General features: G+C 37.5%; 2 protein-coding genes across 7 annotated transcripts in view; both read right to left on the bottom strand.

The window, feature by feature from the left end:
• Positions 1-630: 630 nt before the first annotated feature.
• On the bottom strand, positions 631-15,067 carry LOC128184463 (transcriptional enhancer factor TEF-1-like). 5 transcript variants are annotated; one of them, XM_052853955.1, is made up of 12 exons: positions 14,986-15,067; positions 12,915-13,138; positions 8,700-8,827; positions 7,621-7,791; positions 6,931-6,962; positions 6,485-6,647; positions 5,864-5,926; positions 5,634-5,741; positions 5,295-5,353; positions 4,736-4,817; positions 4,388-4,540; positions 631-3,810 (listed from the first exon to the last, which is right to left on the bottom strand). In XM_052853955.1, the coding sequence occupies exons 2-12, from the start codon at positions 13,123-13,125 to the stop codon at positions 3,697-3,699; spliced, it is 1,284 nt and encodes a 427-aa protein (XP_052709915.1). In that variant the 5' UTR covers positions 13,126-13,138; positions 14,986-15,067; the 3' UTR covers positions 631-3,696. The 5 variants fall into 5 exon arrangements, with proteins under 5 accessions (XP_052709915.1, XP_052709913.1, XP_052709912.1 ...); XM_052853953.1 differs by having other exon boundaries at positions 14,911-15,044; XM_052853952.1 differs by lacking the exon at positions 14,986-15,067 and adding an exon at positions 13,939-14,868.
• Positions 15,068-18,163: 3,096 nt separating this feature from the next.
• The window catches only part of LOC128184465 (beta-parvin-like), a 38,930-nt gene continuing 36,635 nt past the window's right edge, over positions 18,164-20,458 (bottom strand). For both annotated transcript variants that reach the window (XM_052853958.1, XM_052853957.1), the window contains exon 13: positions 18,164-20,132. In XM_052853958.1, the coding sequence (XP_052709918.1) occupies positions 20,053-20,132 (80 nt within the window). In that variant the 3' untranslated portion in view covers positions 18,164-20,052. The remainder of the gene's footprint in view (positions 20,133-20,458) is intronic.

The raw sequence follows: 20,458 nt of genomic DNA, 5'->3' as shown, positions 1-20,458 counted from the left end.
AAATCTTGGTGTATACTAGTTTATGTGTGGAACTGTGAACCATTTCTTGTACAATATATCCCTGAATTGTCCAAATCTTGGTGTATACTAGTTTATTTGTGGAACTGTGAACCATTTCTTGTACAATATATCCCTGAATTGTCCAAATCTTGGTGTATACTAGTTTATGTGTGGAACTGTGAACCATTTCTTGTACAATATATCCCTGAATTGTCCAAAGTTTGCCAAGATCTCCTCTGCTGTGCGAGATTGACGCTGTTTCAGTGAAATATACATCTCTGGGTGAAGTCGGGCGAGTGTCAATGCGTTCAATATATTCATATCTATTAGCCATTTACTGGACAGTTCACCATCAGAAGACCCCGCCCTTGTCAAATCGGAGTTTGTCACGTACTGCTCAAAGTCCAAGCTCTTGTTAAAACGGTTCTATTTGTAAGGCTGATCGAGAAGCGTTTTATGGTACACATCAATCCTAACACAAGGAATGAGAATGTCCGCTTAAAGACGAGATGTTTTGATAAGAATCAACACCATCCATCCCAATGTAGTAACTGTACATGCAAAACTCACCCCTTCATCCACAAACCAGAGTTATCTCTCTTGACATGAAAAAGCAAACAAAAGCCATGCTTGTATATCTCATTGTTTTATTATCTGTATTTTTTCTGTCATTTTATACAAAAAAACATTACCTGTGTAACCAGGTAGGATAAACCATTCTCCAACGAAGCATAAACGCTGTACAGCTCAATATTACAAAACACGTTAATTATTGTACTATGTAACAAATGATCTGTAAGAGTCAATAAAAATATGTAAGTATTCAGTACAAATGCACCAGGCCCATCCACCACGTGGGCAAGTATTTCATCATGTCTAAAAATAAACACTATCTTTTTTGTTTTGTCTATGACAAAGTTAAAATTGATCTTAACTCCAACTGGTACAATACTATAAATCTAACATTGTTCATGGTAAACAGTCTTATGATTATGTACAGAAGAAATTTAATCAACTTTCCTCCTCACTAAAATGATCCTTACATCTCAACAACATTGAGAAATGTAACATAGATATGCGAGATAAAAATATCCATGCATTTTTTTTTCTAAACTTGGATGTTTGGTATCACCAGTGCTAAATTGGACGCAAGTTTACACAAAGGCACTAGAGAGCAACTGGTGGGGGCGAAAAATCTGCATAAACATATACGTCTTGTAATAAAATACACAAAAATATAAAGGTTATAATAAAATGCACCAAAAGACTTACTAATGGAGATATACAAATGCAGCATCATTAGATGGCTTTTCTGTCAGCCATCATACCAACCCCTGATTCCACTGAATTCTCCTATACCACCTAATGCAGTGTCACCACCTGATTTAGTGTGACACCACCTAATGCAGTGTGACACCACCTGATGCAGTGTCACCACCTGATGTAGTGTCATCACCTGATGTAGTGTCAGATATCACCCAGCTCCGTGTTCTCAATCAAGTAAGTTCTCTCTTTGAAAAGTTTCATCATTTATCTGCCAGTTAACCATTCCCTCCCCAAACTTTTTGATTGCATATGGTGTCACTTTTGAATTTGTAAAACTTCCTATAAACAAATGGAATCGGTAACATCAGGGAATCAGGCGTTGGTATGACAACCTCACATTCACTCCACAAAAAGAAGGAACCTTAGAAACTCAACAGTTGGTATACAGCTCGCAGTCTGTACTTGCATAGAATACGATGGACAGTGAAAGGTCCACTGGTTTGGTAGAAGGCAAGATATCATGTCCTTGATATAAAACAATGAATAATCCTAGAACATTCCTGACTCTGTACAAGAGCTGGGGGTGTTTGTATTACTCTACAGGTGACAGGATCAATGTTTATCACATCAAACAGAATGGAGGGGGCGGGGTGGGGGTCGTAATGGTATAGTATGGTGTACATGTAGATATAGAGCTTATACTTCAGCATGCAATGATTACACATTTCATGATATATGTACACAGATCCAACAGAATACAGAGAACATCATGCATAGTTGTAATGGCGTACAGCGGACAGGGACAGGTGATGTGTACAAGTGGGTCTGGTGAATCGGTGAGGTTCAATGCTCGAATGACAAATACAATGCTTATTATACATCTGAGATCAAGGTTCAAGAATTAAATGCTACTCACTCTTCACTCTCAGCAGCACCACCTAGTGTCAACAAATGCAGAATAATGACTGCTCCCTAGCTTTATCAGAAGAAAGAATCAAGCTGATTGGTTAATTCAGGCCATGTCCTACAAAGTTATCAGTTTAAATGAAATATTTTATTTTGTTTTGTGGATGACTTCAAAATTCTGAAAATGGAAGTTATGTTCTTCTGAAAAGTTAATGTGTAAGAATCTTACGGATCCTAAATTCGTGGATGTTTATCTTCCCCCATTAGATCAGATATGAAACAGCAGTTAGTGAATCACATAAATAGAAGAATAAAATGTATGCCCACGTTTCTGTTACAACCTGGAGACTCTTAACAACCTAAAACATTGTCTCAGTCACAATATGTAAAAAAAATATCTCAACAAGAAATTTTCAACCACTTCATAAAATTTACAACTTCCTAGATTAAAATATTGTCATGTATAAAATATCAACATAGAAATGTAAACCAACAGTCAAGTAGAAGAAAGGGGAGGGGTATCCCTTTCTCCCAATATGTAGCATGATCAATCCATCTTTCTCTCTCTCCCTTTCTCTCTCTCTCTGTTTTCAATCATACATTCTTTGATTAAGCAAGGAAGAATTCTTCATAAGAAAGCTACAGAATGTTCAACGTTATCATCAGAACTCTTTTGCACAATTGTTAATTATAATAAAAAATTTTGTACACTTGTATGGCAACGATCTTAGCTATATTTTGTGACAGAATTCTACTAAATAGTACAAATCATATTTTGTGCAGAGTTTTTGTAAATAAAATCTGTTCTTTTGTACAACGGTAAAAACATAGCCAGTTTTGTTACATTAACTGTATAATATATTAACAAACTAATGATTCATATTTACACAATACTGGTAGAAATAAAATATTGATAAAAATTGTGCCAAAACAAATATATGACTCCACTTTAACATTGTAAAACAATGTTACATGACCCATGGAGATGAGGCATTTCAATTAGTTTACACCAAAGGATGATCTTTAACAATATTCATCATTTCATTTGAAATTACAATGAAAAGTGAAGGAGAAATCTTAAACAACTGTAAATTAGCACATAAGAACAGATTCAGAGTTAAAAATTCAGAAACGAATGCACAAGGCAAAAACCCAATACTTTATAGGAAAGTAGAAAACTATTCAAACATCTGGAAGTCAGACAAAGATGGGGGGGAAACAACAGATAAGCATCTTTCTATACAATAAATAGCTTTGCATATATAAAAAATTATATGGTTTCCAACAGTTTGCACATGATCTCTGTTTCCATGACAACAAATTATTAATTTTTCTGTAAGCAGTTCTGTTCCTGAGCTGCCTCGTGTGTAAAACTTTTGACGCGTATGGGGGCGGGAAAAATCGCCCAATCAGACGGAAGAGCCATGAGGAGAGGGACGTGGCACATTCTGTAAGCGACTTCATCTTGTGGCACTAGTTGCTGAGGCTATTTATAGCGTGTTTTTGGGGGGTGGGGTGGGGGTGTTAGTCTTTCACCAGTCTGTATATGTGATGCTGAGCCCCGTGTTCACTGGTGGACACTTCAAACACGTATGATATGCACATTAATGTTTCCTGGGTGTCTCTATTGCTGACAACCTGCAAAAACAACGTAAAGTTTCCTTTGAAGGATGAAATGGAATACACAAATTAAAATATTCATGTAGCAGAAAAGAATTTAGCTCAAAACAACAATTTTTTTCATCTTAATTAAACCTCCATTAACAAATCACAGCAAAATTGTAAGCCAAAAAATAGAAAGAAGAAAAAACACATAAAAAATTGTTCAAAATGTTTTAAAAAGGCAAATTTTCCTTAAAAATTATAGGATTTCTTAAGCAATATACAAATTTCAAACCCAAAACATTTTGATTGAATTGAAAAAAGTTGGTGACAGCAGAATAGTCTCCCTTTCTAAACATGTTCACTATATTCTTTTAGAATGTGTTAGATATAGAGCAATGGAAATTAAAGTTGTCAACCCTCAGGATTACCTTGTTTTTTTAATTTATTTCCCCGCCCAGTGTTACCTAACTTCCTGTATATTAGCGATACCATTCAGTACATTAAGACCATACAGTCCTATAAGACATACCTGTAAAATGGTTTACAGTTCTATAAGATGTACCTGTAAAATGGTGAAGTTTTCCAGTGTTTACAGTACTGTAAGACATACCTGTAAAATGGTGAAGTTTTCCAGAACACTGTTCATCATGTATTTCTCCGGTAGATGCTTCAGTTTGTGGATGAAGTTGATCATATATTCACACATCGGCGACCGGTTTATTCTGTACACGTATCGCCCATTCTCGTATCGAGGAAACTCCGTCTGAAAAATTCACAAAATAACCAAGTTGAAGACAATCTTCACACAACAAAATTGAATCACCATCAATCTAAACAGAATATATTACTGATAAAAAAAATCTTCCTATGTATCATTGTTTGTTACATTAGACAAACAACAGAAATACAGACTCAATTTTGATGCCGCGTTTGTGTAATAAACCTGACATACACTCACCTCTACCTTCTCCACGACCTGTTTACCAAATGAACACACTTTGGTGGAGCAAGTTATTGCCATATTCTCATTGCTTTCATACCTACAACACATAAACAACTATTTAAGACAGTTCATTTCATTATCTCTAATACATGTAAAATTTCAATTCAGCTTGTGAAAAATGCTTTGACTTTGTAAAACACATAGATATCAGTAAATTTTCTGTTGAATAAAAATAAATAAATGTACTGTGGAATCATTAGAATTCATGGTGGCTTAATTTTCATAAAAATTTTAGGTATCCTTTACATCCTTGACAAAAACAAATTAGAGTTATCTTTCTTACTGTAGCTGAAGCCGACACATCTATGAAATTACATCCCCACAAATAAGCCAAAAACCAACAATACAGGAAAATTGGCGCCCATGATTTTAATTGATGCCACAGTATATTATGAAAAACAAAAAGTATCTTTAGTAGTACAACAACACTTAAAAATACAGCTGGCTAAGATTGGACAACCGTAACAACTGGTTCTAGCAGGACTTAAATAGTAAACTGGTCCCCGATACTTACTGACTGGTGACTCCATAAAACGTCCCACTCTCGTCCTGTACATTGGTGTTAATGTCCGCCTACAAAAAACAAAGTCACAACACTTAAGACAACGGTTCAAATTAAAAGCAGTTTCAAGAATGATTTGGTTTTTCTACAAAGAAATTAATGAAAGAATAGCAATAGACTTTTATAAAATAAGAGTTTTTTGCTGGCATAACCATCTTTGTTCACCAGTGGTATAGTATATTTTCAACTTAGGAATATGAGAATAAACAAATGGAATTTTCGACGATCCGAAATGTGGTATAATTATCTGTTAAACAATGAGGGTAAAAAAAGAAGCTGTCTGATACACACCCAGAACTTGACAAGAAAGAACGCCGATTGTGGGCCTTTATCATACAATTCTTTGAGTCCGCCCTTCTTCTCTGGAAATTTGTCGTAGATCTGTCGTATATCAACCGCCTGCAAGAAAATTTAAACTTCAGGGGTTGTCTTTCTTGAATTAGAGTGGTCCATTTTTTACATGTATTTAATGTCAATACAGTTGTATTCCCTGTGGGAGAATCCATTACATGATAGCTTACCTCTAACAGAGGATCCGAGTAGCTGGCATTAGAACCAATGTGTACAAACAGGTGCTTGTGAAACTGAAACAAAGAAAACAAGGTACTTGATACCTTTCCAGGTAATTTGTCACCTAAAACATAGGTAAAGCCATCTAGTCACCTGTTCCAAATCCATTTATATTTCATGATAAAAACCCATTTACCCACCCCCTCATAATGAAAGTTCACACAAGTTCACCTGACCCAGGTATAGAATACTGTTGAAATAGAGTCGAGTTGCTCTCTCTGTCAAAGCGACTGAGAGCCTTACGCTACGCTGCTGCTGATTGGAGTTTAGAGTTTTGGGTACATTGGATGAATTATTAAACACAATGGATTGAATCATAGAACACTGTCTGTTTAAAATTTAACACAAGTTATTGACAAATAAGCCAGATGTTTATACATGATCAATTCTGCAAAGTTTGAAATGAAAAGTTCTTGGCAGATTTAATTGCTAAAGCAATGGTACAAAATCCAGCTCTACATGGACTTAACAGAATCTGCAGGACAGATTAGAACATATCCAGCCCAAGGTCAATCGTAAAACCCAGCTGTAGAGACCTGCGGTTGTCCAGGGGGAACTCACTACCGACTCACCGTATCTGGGTCGCGGGTTTGTTCTAGGAAGGCGGAGAACTCGACGAGGCGTAGTTTGGGGCCAGCGATGGATCGACCCTGCCAGGCTGGTGACACCGACTCGCTGTTCATTGATGTGGGTGGCTTCACATCCGGGTTATAGTTTCCAAACTGAGGCTTCACGCTACAACCGAACACATCGATATTAACCACTACAACAGTTTACACATAATCAAACACATTATGCACATTTCTTCTAATTGTACAAACATAGTATGTTTTCATCATTACTTGGGGTGTCCATAAGATCTTGGAGTCAATTATATAATAAATAAAGAACATTCACTTGATGCTTAAAAGTAGGAAAAATAAAAGTTTGTAAAAGGGATCGAAGAAAGTAATTGATCAAAACAATAAAGATTGAAAGTGATTATCAACAATCTACAATAGCTTCTAGATATACTTACTCCTCCTGGGGTCCCATGTTGTTTTGCCAAAACTGAAAGTAGACACAACAAATAAAAAATGATAAATAGAATCAAAACCTTCCAATTTAAAGGAATCTAAACAAATCCAGAAATGTTGCGTTGTGTTAAACTCGGCAATGTTTATATTTAGAAGGTATTGATTATTGGATATAGATTCTTTATTGAAAGAGCATCAGTTATACTCATCCGAAAAAAAAACAAGAAATAGTCTCTAAAAGTGCTTCACACTTCTTGGCAAAGTAAAATTTCTAATGTTCACTTGAATTATATCATACATAATCAATAAACTGGCTTTCTAAACATTTGAGTGCTTGTCTGATCCTGGCACTGGCCTTGAGCTACCAGGTCCTGACCTTCATGACCCAGATATACAAGACTCTGACCCTAATGACCTTGATCTACCTGGCACTGACCCTCATGACCCAGATATACTAGATTCTGACCCTCGTCACCTACATCAACCAGATGCTGACCTTCATGACCTAGATCTACTCGACACTGACCTTCATGACCTACATCTATCCTCTATTACTCAACATCATTTATAGCTTTATCTGATAAGTAAGTAATGTGTTAATGAAATCTAAATGTGCAAATTGCACTTTCAGTTCTTTGTTTCTCACAAGTACTTTTGCTGCTATTTACAGGAAACTATTTATCGTTTCTCACCTGGGAGCCGCTGGGTCCCCCTGGGTAGGAGGGTCTGACATTGGGCATTGGGATGCCCTGGGCCAGGGCTTTATTGTGGATAGCACTAGCGGACACGATCTGAGCCGATGACATGGATGCCATACTCTGGAGAGCCTTGTCTTTCGCGGCCTGATCCTGCATTGGGATGGACTGAAAACCAGAAAACAGAACTGACCTTAATCAACCGACATTACACCCCACAATGCAAATATTACAACTCACATATATTCCAATAACTTTCTTTAGATATGGATTATTTCAATGAGGTAATTCAGATACACACATTTAGCTAATATTGTAATGAAAGAAAACTCTGTATCAGCAATATGATGCTGTACAGGATTAGTTGTAGCTTAAAGTACAAAACTATGTGTCTAATCTCTATCTTTTAAAAGCTTGTAATTTCACTTTCTACATGGGTTGACAAAAAAAATCAATTAAAGATAAAATCATGGTTATGGGTGTAACAAAGCAGTTGGATCACCTTTTACATATAATTTATTTTCTTTTGTCAAACAAGTGTTGCTCTTTTTTGATAGGAGATAAAAAAGGTCATATTATATTTGAAATTATCTTTGGTGATTATTGAATTTGTTTGCCTTAGATAATATCTAAACAACAAAAAGATTAAAAATGCTGTGGAGTCACGATTCTGCACTTTACATGACAACATTTAATCAGAAAACTTGAGAGATGTCAACTATAGTCTGACTGATAAACAAACTTCTTTCATTAAAACTTTCATCTAAAAATATTATCTTGTTTCTTGGTTACATATAAAAATTTATGTAAGAAATAAACTACTAAGATTGAGAGGAAGACTGAGATTCATATTCTAGTCTGTAAAATCTACAGCTGAAGATGAGAATGAGACAAGAGTAGTTTGTCGATTGACCCCGGCCCTCTGTTTCAGGGAAGAGCTGAAGAGGACCCCCCCCCCCCCCCCGAGTGGGCAGTCCCATGTCGATTGACCCCGGCCCTCTGTTTCAGGGAAGAGCTGAAGAGGACCCCCCCCCCCCCCCCCCCCCCCCCCCCGAGTGGGCAGTCCCGGGCCTCACCTTGAGCTGGGCCTGGATCTCCTTGGCTTTCCGCCGCGCCAGCACCTGGATATGACTGGACACTTGTTTCCGTGTCCGAGTTTTTCCCGTCCGTAGTTTGATGTAACGAGCAATTAACTCATTTCGACCTGCAAAGGATCAAAAACTTTATTCAATAAATTTTATTTATGCATGATTCATAATTTAGATATAGTTATTAATGAATTCATGCAATATTGAATTGACCTATGTGTCATAAGTTAATCTTGAATTTATGCACTGAGCATACATATCTAAAATAGAAGTTAAACCGAAATAATTCAGAACTATTTGGAAAAGACACAATACTTATGTTGCCTTGATTAAAAATAACCCTGAATGTTATGATTTTTAATAATCTGAGGATGACAATGCTCCTTCTTTATTTTGTATGCTATCAACAGTTGGATTACTAGAGTTCTTATCTTAAGTTATTGTTAAGTTTTTATTCTTGTGATGGAGTAGAATTAATATTAAATAGATTTGAAAATATTCTTTCACACTGACAGAATACTCTCAAATAAACAGCTAAACAAATAACAAAAGAGCTAATTTTTTCTCTCATTCAAAGGAAACACTCAATGCAAATTGTCTTGATATCTTGACTATAGAGGTGTGTGCAGGGATTTCAGGTGTGCTATCTCTATGAAGATTTCAGGTGTGTGATTTCCACCTGTCCACTTGATAATGCAGAGAAGAAGATAACTCAGCTATCGATCAGGGCTTCCCCTAAAACCCAAACACCAGGGTTTGATTGACGCTAAGATCAGCCCCTATCTCCTCGCCCCGCTCACTGCTGGTCACACAATCCCCGATATCTAGCCTCACTCTGCAGGCTCAGGTACTATTTATTTGCTCCGATATTAATTTTCTGTCTGACTGACAAATCATGGGTCACTCAGTAGAAGCTCTCTCCCAGATAAGTCCTGATAGTTGTCATGGATAATAGGCTTTGATTCAGTCATCCCTACCCCCATGCAGTACAACTGTGGAATTGACAGAGGGGTGGGGGGGGGGGGGGGAGGTAGACAACCATAGGGGAAAGGGGGAATAATGGAGGGAAATGAGGATTAGATGGTGAGAAAAGCAGCACAAAATTTGGTGAAAAAGTATGTGAAAGGCCCTACAATCATTTCTCCCAAGTAAATCTTCAAGTGTGTAAGCACTATACCAGGGTAGGGAGTGAACAGGATGATAAATCTGTCTCCTTATTACCCCTGTGCCGGTCAGTGGCCCACCCTTAGCATTGTTGTCAGTGGGCACATATTCCCTCAACAATGGTCTCCCACAGACCCGCCCTCTATCTCACAACAATACTGGGTGCTTTACGGATCTACAAAATGGATTAAATTTCATTGAACGGCCAACTCTAGTTGCTCACTAGTATGTTGAATAGAACCAAAAAATAAAATTCCCCTTCAGGTTTTCTTGAGAGCTCCATCAAACCTGCCAAACCATTGAAAACATAAGACAGAACAAAACCCAGTCTCTGTTGAACAGCAAGTAGGGTACCGAGATGTGTGTTTGTGTGTGTGTGTGTGTTTGTGTGTGTACGTTCTCTCTCTTATCTCCCCCTAAATCTCACCCTCTCAGTTTGTCTATTAATGTGTTCTTACTGCACACAGAAGAAAAATCATCACAGCTTTATCAATTAAAAACTTTCAAATTAAAACTGAATCAAGAAAATAAAACCAAATCTACCAGCTTCTACTGTGTGTATTAGATTCCTATTACTGCCCATGTCCTGTCTACAACAGAGTAAACAAATGGTGCATATACAACCAAGTTGCACAATGCGCCTGTCCCCAATATGACAGGTACATGTTGACGAGCTCATTACCTACTTTAAGGTAGAGTTACAACCTGCCCTATCAGTCACTTAGGTAAACAATATCTCTCTCTATTAGTTTTGCCCTAATTTTTTCCCCCGTCTTCCTACAGTGTATGCTTTGGCGCTTAGAAAACAGGTTGTGAGGTAGATCCCTGGCAGAGAACCAAACCTTGATCTGCATACGGAGAAGGGGTTTAACAGGGGGGCCCAAAGGGGGGAGGGAAATCATCGTCTATCTAATGTCAGGAGAAACATGAACTACTGCCCTGCCCAGGGATATTTATTTTCACGGACTATTTAAATGACTGGACAGAGAGAATTACCTGTATTTGCTCTGCTCTTGAAATGAATAAACTTTTGGTAAACATTTGTGTTGGGTTCTGTGTAGTGAATCCTAATTTAGGTAACAGGTATTAGTCATCGTTTACGTACACCTTGGCACTGCGAGATGACTCATCCGTGTAAGAAAAGAGCCTTTTTTTTCTCTTCCCCCGGTTTCCTTTACCTAACTATTGTCCTCGTGCGGTGTCTTCAGAAAACCTGGGGATTCAATTTCTCACTGTGGCTCATTAACCAAGATTTAAAACTGAAACCTGTAGACCTGCCTTACACATATAAATAGTATGGGGGATTTTTTTTAATGTTTTACAAAGTGCATCATGTAGATAAACCTATCGTAGCAGCACATCTATTTGAACTCTGTGGGCGTAATTTTTGAAAAACTTATCAGCTGTTTGTATAACATGCTCACCAAACAATATCACTAACTGAGGTACGCTCTCCAGTTAAAACTCTGTATAGAAGATTGACTTTCTTATGAAATTAAAGTACATGGTATTGCTCAACAGTAAAAATACATTGTAAAATCCTATAGTTAGTGGAGAGAGAATAGAGGCATCTAATGGTTACATCTAATCTGTTCATCAGTTGTAAACAATGGATGTCTGTGTACAAATAGAGGGGATAGGGGGGTGAGCATGAAACATAATGTCCCTCTGTAAAAAGTCTCCCTCTCTAAAAACAAACATGGCCTTTGTTGTTCACCATGGGCCCAAATGTTGATCAAACCCCTCTTCTGACGTGTCCACCTATCTCGGACAGAAATCTGTGAAACCTGTTCCGTATCACCTGGTCGGATTAGCAGGCGAGGATCATCCTACATTATCCCTCACCTGAACAATATCCCAGTGTCTAACAGGGGGACCGCAGACCGGGGTCAGTACTCAAACTGTAAAGTCAACCACCTAGCTAAAAGATGTCAAGTCAGCACAGAGAGAGAGAGAGAGAGAGAGAGAGAGAGAGAGAGAGAGGGGGAGAGAGAGAGAGAGAGAGAGAGAGAGAGAGAGAGAGAGAGAGAGAGAGAGAGAAAGAGATGCTTTGTCAACCACCTAGCTAAAAGATGTCAAGTCAGCACACACAGAGAGAGAGAGAGAGAGAGAGAGGGGGGGGGAGGTCACCTCATTAACCCTGTACTTTGATGAATCAGCTCTCAGTTATGACTGAGCTGTAGCTGAGTTTTCACATATTCAGCATATCTCTGTAGGCCTGTCATCAGCTGTGCTGACATTTCACCCCTGATAAATGTCATCAATAGGTGATCTTAGCCTCCTGCCTTCAAATTATCAAGTTATATTTATACACAAATGAAAGGCTGTCCAATTTTTTTCCAAAACAACTAATTGACTTTGTCATCTTTTTCTTGAACCTCAAGTTAACCCCCTACCAGACTCGGAGGGACCCAGGTATTGACCCAATAAGTTGTGTCTCACCTGTACAGGTTCTGCTAATAGAAGGAAATGACCCAGCACTCTCCTGACGCAATCAGAAGCTCTGTCAAACCTGATTTACGTCCAGTCATCAAAATCTAATTATTGAGGCCCAAACACAACAGAAAGAAGTCTACAGGCACTGATAGTAGTGGAGCCCATTAATGAGATTCACTCCTGATGTGTGAATAGAGGACTTGATTTAATAAATTAACTCACTTCCTTATATGATCAATTCTATTATTTATGTAGCCCACTTAATGTTCAATGGCTTTACATTGAGGAGTCATTCCATGTGTTTTTTCTCTAACTTAGTGATTTAAAAAAAAAGGGTCCCAGTGTCTTATCACTTCACCTGTAGTGTCCTCACAATATCTGTTGTGCGCCTCATCCCTTCTAGCATTCTTTTAATCTCTCTCTCTCCTTACAGTATATCTCTCCATCCTCTTACTCTCCTTTTCCATTCTGTACATCTTCACTTAACTGGACTAAGATGCATCAATTTTCTCTCTCTTTCTCAATTCCTACCATACATCTTCCTCTTTCACTCTCTTGATCCTACCGTACATCTCCTTCTTCTTTCACTCTCTTTCTCCTTACCGTACATCTTCCCCTCGTCGGACAGGATGATTTTCCGTCGCCCGCAGGGTGGATAGATTGCTAGTGCCTCCTGAAAGCTCTGTTCAATGTCTGGGCTCCACACCCCCTCCGCATCATTGGACAGGTCATCGTTGTTGTTGGCCTCGGGGCTGTCCGGATCATCTTTGGGGAGGGAGTCCCCCAGATTCTCGCTGTTCCACGCTGAAGACATCCAGCCCCCTCACCTGTAAGGAGACACACAGGTCAAAAACAACCCAACGAAATGACAAGTACTTTGTACAAGAACATATAACTCAAAGCAAGAATCTACAGACATATTCATCCCAAAACAACTCTCAGATATACGGGATGTACAATTCTGTTTCACATCATGAAGAAAATTGATTAATAAAATCCAAATTGATGAGACTTCCAAGTTGTGAACTTTTTTGGGATCCACAAAATTTCATAAACCTTAATCAAGTAAATATATTTAATTCCCTACATTAGAGTGTTGACATTTCATTTTAATGCTACAACTAGTGTTCTACATGGCACAAAGATAAATTTCCTATCTCAGGTTTATAAATATCTTCCATTTTAACTCGTTTGTGTTAGACAGTCATTAGATTATTTTTACTGTCATACACAAAAGATACTTTGTTATCTGTGACCTTACCCCCTTTTTTCCAGGGACACCTGGACCAGTGACAAGAGATTTGTTTTATTAAGACAGCCCCAAAACAATAGATTTCGAGGTTTACTCATGTGTTTGTCTTTGAAAAGAAAAAAAATGATCAGAAAAGCCCTAGCTCTGTTCCAATGTATTGTCTGTTTAATAATTAACGATCATTAACAAAACAATTACACAATTAAGCCTTTTTGTGGAACAATTACCTTGGACCCATTTAAAAACTTCAATGACATCATTTATAAAGTGTCTATAATTAAGACCAGGATTAAGAAATAATTGATTGCACCAATTTAAAAAAACATTTAACAAAGTTTCCAAAAAAACCAACTTAATTTTCATTATTTTACCCACATGCACAAAGTAGTCTCTGTGGGTCTCTGTTCTGGCCGTGAAACAGGACATACCGATCTCCAAAGCTCTCAACAGTCAAGAGGACTTGTCCTGCCTCAATGGGAGCACAACAAAAACATATTATCCAGCCTCTCTCTACACCCTCCCCCCTTCCCAAATCCATTTTTACCTTCCCTTCCCTTCACCAACAAAGGACCAACTTTCATTTTTCATGTCTTTCTTCCTCACTTCACATGGCAACTGTACTATGTATTTCACCACACCCGACATAAAACAAATAATTCATAGGCCAATATGAATTTATTGACCTAACTGTATAAATTGATTAAATGCATGTTTTAGTAAAATTGTGTAAGAAAATGGATATAATCCTTGAATAAACCAGACTTCATTTTGTCTGTTCACGAAGTTGTCATAACACGTTTTAATAACAAGTGGTCACGATAAACACAATACCAAAATGTCACAACAAAAACCAAAATCACCTCTACATATCAGCTGATTCCGAAACATTACGAAAAATGAGCATATAAACAAAAAAAGGCCAGATCTCTCATAGAAATGGCACAGAGTAGGTAAATCCAACGAGAAATTCCTGTACACAAATCGCTGGCCCGACTACCATACCTCCATTGCTACACCTCTGATATGCATTCGGCGGTCGGCCATTCGCTGTTTCACGGGACTCTACACCTTTATATTTGGGTCACGTTCGTTTTCCCGAACATTCAAATTTCATTAAAATATCCCACATAAATGATCTCATAACTTTTCGCTCAAAATGGAACTGCATCCCTGGAAAGTTCCAAGACGACTCAGGTGAACTTTGTAGAGGCCGGAAGTTATGCGAAGAAGTATGACAAGTATTCGAGGGATGCCAAGCTTTTCACGACATTACAGCCATGCCTTGCATAGACCGGCAGTTCTCGGGCGAATTTCAATGAAATTTGACTGTAACAAGTACACACTTACCTCTTTACGATAATTCCAGACGTTGTTAACACCTTATTTGAAAAAATTAAAATTTAAAACTCAAAAAAGACTCACTTCGAGGTATGCAAGGAATGGCACAAAAGAATCTGGACAACGTACTGACTCACTGCGCATTCACCTCGCGCATGGGCGGTGCTTGGACAGGCAGTTCGAAATGTAGACTAAGCTGTGATTGTTTACAAAACATTAACTCCATAAAAACAAACTACCATAGCTAAATATAATATTTTTATTATCGAATCATTACGCATATACAACAATGATTGGTATTCAGGCGACATATCTTAATATTTTGTTTATCATTACAATTTTGGGGAGCCAGAATGAACTACGAATTTCAGATTCTCCCAAAGGAGGACGCATTCGTAGCGGGGGCTTTTGTTTTTATGCGTAACAGGTAATCAGAAGTTTTGAGCGGGAAATGCGAAAAAAGTAAAAATAAAAATAAATAATTTAAAAAATATAAGCCCCTATCAAAAAAATAAAATATATAAATTAATCAATATTACTATATTGTTTGCTTTTTAAGCTACAAAGAGTTACAACGTTAGGTCAAAGTGGTCTGGTAAATGCTCGTTCTTAAAATGTAGTCAGCATTTAAAATACCCTTCGTCTGACAATAATCTAGAGATAAACTTGCGGATTGAATTTCTACACCTTTGTTGAATTTAACGATTACAATTTTAAAATGAAAAAAGTTTTAATAGTATCTTTTAAAGAATTAAGAGGATATATGTGTGGATTAAAATGAAAGAAAATAAGGAAATTCTCCATTGTTATATTCATGTATCAGAAATGAGAACATTAAAGAATTAATCTGCCCAGAATAAATCTACCCTTTTTATAACGGCGTGGGAGTAAATGAAAACAAAGCAATATAATTGGGTCAACCTTTTAAATAAACGAAGTGTCTTCAATTCAGAGGAAATACCAATAGGCCGTTATTACTCCAAAGTTTTAAATTAAATTTATGTTTAAGTGAATAATTTTTCATATGTGTAGTGTAAAATGAAATGACAAAAAAGGTATAAGATTCGTTCATTTGAATTTGAGTGCATCAAAAATTAGACAAATTGTTTTTTCTTCCATTTAAAAAGCTATCTCAAGTTAATATCGAAACAATCAATATCATATATAATTATATATAATTTCCACAAATTCTGTTTATTAATTTATTCTTTAAAACTTGGATAAGTGACTTCTTATGCACTTAAAAAATGGATAAGAGATTTTGACACCTGATCGCGCGACAGATATGGCGCATTTCACAGAGTCAATATTTTGCCATCAGAATGCAGAACCATTCGTCACTTCTGAACCAGGCTCTGTGACTCCCAGCTACAATATCACAAGTCCCATCACAGCGCGACCCGTGCCTAGGACCAGCCAATAACCCCTCAAACTCGAGATTGACAGTTTGTCAATTTTAAAAGCAGCGCTCCCCGAGGATATATCAGAAAATTATGTCAAACTGCCGGTAGATATCACGTTAAGCTGGATTACGCGGAAACCTTGTGATAAAATTAAAATTTATACTCTTTTTAATTATGTAGTATACACCATTGAAGATTACGCCTGCTTACATTGCCGTGTGCAATTTGGCGGTCTAGATATACATAATTTGGTGCTCGGCAAAAATTGATCAAACGCGCGGTTCGGTAAAAACGCTGTCCTTTACGAAACATTGCATAAAAATCATTTGAAATAACAATAATAATATATCGATAGTATAAAACTGTGTAACACTGACATGCAGCGAAATGCCACGTGCGATGTCCCTCATTTTTAACGTAGAATTACACTGAACTAAAATAATAATTCGGCGACAGAGACAAACATACTTGGCGTGAGCCGAGAGAAGTTTATCTGTGAAATTAATGTTCCAAAGATTCCTCGATCAGTTTCCTCCTGTCGTAATGATGATTGGGAGAATTAGGGCGCATTCCTTGGGATCGAATTTCCCCCCGTTTTAATTAACTAACCGAAAACACTAAGGGAAGGAGACCTACCCCCTGCGAGTTAATGTGCAGTTCATCCTTCACCGGGGCTGCAGTCGGCGAGTCCACCATTCCGATGTGGAAAGCTTCCTCACGAAGCAAGGGAGGGGAATTCTTACTATGTACAATAACTCCCCGTGAGAGAGTACTGACAGACATCAAGAGAGAGAGAGAGAGAGAGAGAGAGAGAGAGAGAGAGAGAGAGAGAGAGAGATTGCTATCCTGTACGGGATGTTTGATCACCACAGCGATTTATGAGAGAGAGAGAGAGAGAGGAGAGAGAGAGAGAGAGAGAGAGAGAGAGAGAGAGAGAGAGAGAGAGAGAGAGAGAGAGGAGAGAGAGAGAGAGCATTGCTACTAGTTAATAATAACTTTATTGTCGTGTGGTTATTGATAACATCAGTGAAGTACAGGCCTGTGTTGTAATATTAAAGTGATACCATATGTGAAACAATTGGCCCCGAAAGAGATAAACTAAGTCAACATTTGTTGAGGTTATCAAATAGAACAGAAGCAAAAGACAACTGAACTGATACATGTATTAATAAAAACAAATAATTAAACAATAAATAAATAAAATTACATAATGCAGTGGCTGCTGCAGGTACCTGTGAATCATGCATACTTGGTGGCTATACAGAACACTGCCCTGTCATTTCCTTGCTTCAGTACTTGTGTGCATCGATACTGAAGTGGACGAAAAACACAACACACAACAAAAATATTTGTTTTTGTTAATAAATCTCATTTTCTGGCTGTTGTAAAAATATTGGATGGTTCTTCAGCACTCTTTTTTCTTTTTCTCCTCTGTTTTAATATAACACACACCCTGTACAGAACTTATAATATTTAATACTTTGATAATTCTGTAACATGTAACAGAAATACTGGTGTAATAGATATGAGAGAGAGAGAGAGAGAGAGAGAGAGAGAGAGAGAGAGAGAGAGAGAGAGATCCTGTAACACAGAATACTGGTCTGCATTGTATATATTTTCTTGAAATAAAAGTCTAAATATTTACATAGGAGTTTTTGAGAGAGAGAGTACTGACAGACATAAGAGAGAGAGAGAGAGAGAGAGAGAGAGAGAGAGAGAGAGAGAGAGAGACTTATACATGTATTGTAGAAACAATTCGATTTATCTCTCATCAATGGATGGATAGCAGTTAAAATAGAAGGCATCCAAATTAAGTCAACCAAGAATTTTACCAGAATTAAACACAAGGAAACATGTCATAATATATTCCATATTTTTTATTTGCGGACAATAAACACTTTCTATAGCGGACTATATAAAAATATTAATAAAACATTTGTCAAAGTAGCACCATAAATAATAATGGATATAAAAAAGTACAACGATAACACACGCTATGAATTTCTAATTCAGACATAGAACAGACATCTTCTAAATGATACCATAGTACATAATAAATACATACACATACATTTCATCTTTACCGATTTTTCTCAGGTTAAGTAAACACATTGTCAGCATAAATGGTTTTGTTTTTAACTTCAAATAAATTTAGCAATCTATCAATAATATATTCCAATGACTGGAATCTGTACTTCTCAATTAAAAGACCAATGTTCTGAACTCATTTGATGCCAAAAACAACCCCGGTGCTTGAATCTTAGTGATGGGTGTTAATCGCTGGAGCATGTGGGCATACTATACTAAACGGGCTTGGGGCATACTATACCTAACGGCTTGGGGTATACTATACGTATCGGGCTTGGGGTATACTATACTTAACGGGCACGTAGGAATACCACACTAGTGATGGAAGCTGTTGGGGTATACTATACTTAACGGGCACGTAGGAATACCACACTAGTGATGGAAGCTGATCACCACAGGACAAACATCTTTTCTTTTGTTTTATCAATCTTACATAGCCTCCAACTCAGGTACCCAGAAATAAAATCGGAGGCTGAAATGATTGGTAATCTGGGATGTAATGACCCTATTAAACAGGCAGTTAAGGGGATCCATGCCAGCGTTTGTAATGCAGTGTCATTTACAATGACTGTGTTAATTTAGGTTCCTAGCCATAACCACCACTTTTTGGCAGTTGGTGTAATTGAAAAAAGGAATAAACTTATAACTGGGGCCTAACTTACAGCAATATTAAAAATCAGTGACATTTAGGCGGGATTAGAAAAGGCACTCCGTTAGATGATTAAAGTAGGCCTAACTCAATTACTGCCAGTCTCCACAGCACGGAGAACGCGTATCACTTCAGCATCAGAGGAACGGAACAAACATGTACGGGCAGGTATAACAAAATGTGGTAACACTGCGACATTAATGTCCCCTGTAATTGTCGTAACAACCAACAAAAGTTTGTGCTTTTATTTGGTCTCTGTCTCTGTACATTAATCAGGGTCCCTACCAACAGTAATTCAGCACAGGCATCTAACGGAATAAAAAGTGGCCGTAGCCAGCAGAGAGTAAAAAATTTACACAAGGTACATGTGTGTAGGTCTTACAGATAGACAGACCATCAAAGTGCATGTTACGTAACAGAGCTGGTAGCATTGGGACTGTTTCCCTGATGACTCACGAGTTGTCACAACTTCCGATCAAGGGCCTTCTCTGTTTTCTCTACAACAAACTTATCAAAGCTCCCGGGTTATCAGGCATGTCATAATTCTAACGACTCGGCACTAAACAGGCCAGGTAAAAAAAAAAAAAAACCTGAATCAATTCAAACGGGGTATACCTATTGTAATTCAGTAAATCTGATACAGCATATTGGAAATGACCTTGAAGTGAACTAATATAGTCAGAGGTCTTATGAAAAATCATCACATTGAGATATCTGTAACAGTCACACACAAAATGTTTTTTCTTAACAATAAAAATAAAATTTTGGAAGCCCACATAAGTCGCTAATTAAAATTGTCTCTACAAAAAAGAGAAGAAAAGAGTATAACTCTGTATTTCAGTTTTCAAAGCTCGAGGCAGTGAGATATGATTAAATGAGAGTTTTTCATTTTTTCTGCAGAGAAAAAACCCCAAGTCCAATTCCAACTTTGAAAACCGTTTTGTCTTTCATGTGGTTTCTGTGTCATGAGTATTCTTTACATCCTGATTGTCTTGGTTACAGTTTCCATGGTTACAAGCCTTGACCTTTGTACTTGGTGAAGATGTTGTATAAAACTCTGAGGGTGGACTTCAGATCCTGGTTCACAACATCTACAATACAGCAAAAATACGGGGAAATATCAGACAGGCAAATATAAGCTGTATCATTTAAAAATCCAAAAAGGAAAGATCACAAAGTGATAAAAGATGCGTTTAAGTCCAAGCACTTTAAATGGCTGAACAAATCATGTCTTTCTTTTTAATGTGAAACGTAAAACATTTCTAATCTAGACGATATCTATTGTAATTTAGTGGGGTTATCTGGAACCAGCCTGAATCCGACTGCCCCTGTAAGCTGGTACCCGCCCCCCGCCTCCACCTAACTACAGCCTATCACCGCGCACATTAACAATTCATCACTATTACTTTGAAAGGTT

Source organism: Crassostrea angulata, chromosome 5, assembly GCF_025612915.1.
Source record: "Crassostrea angulata isolate pt1a10 chromosome 5, ASM2561291v2, whole genome shotgun sequence".
In the NCBI taxonomy this organism is placed as follows: domain Eukaryota; kingdom Metazoa; phylum Mollusca; class Bivalvia; order Ostreida; family Ostreidae; genus Magallana; species Magallana angulata.
This window is presented reverse-complemented; position numbering and strand designations above follow the sequence as displayed.

Coding starts and splice junctions, on each gene's coding strand:
- LOC128184463 (XM_052853955.1), bottom strand. CDS start 13,125: ATGTCTTCAGCGTGGAACAGCGAGAATCTGGGGGACTCCCTCCCCAAA. Junction 6,963..7,620: donor GGGGACCCAGCGGCTCCCAG/GTGAGAAACGAT, acceptor GTCTACTTTCAG/TTTTGGCAAAACAACATGGG. Junction 4,541..4,735: donor AGGTCGTGGAGAAGGTAGAG/GTGAGTGTATGT, acceptor TGAATTTTTCAG/ACGGAGTTTCCTCGATACGA.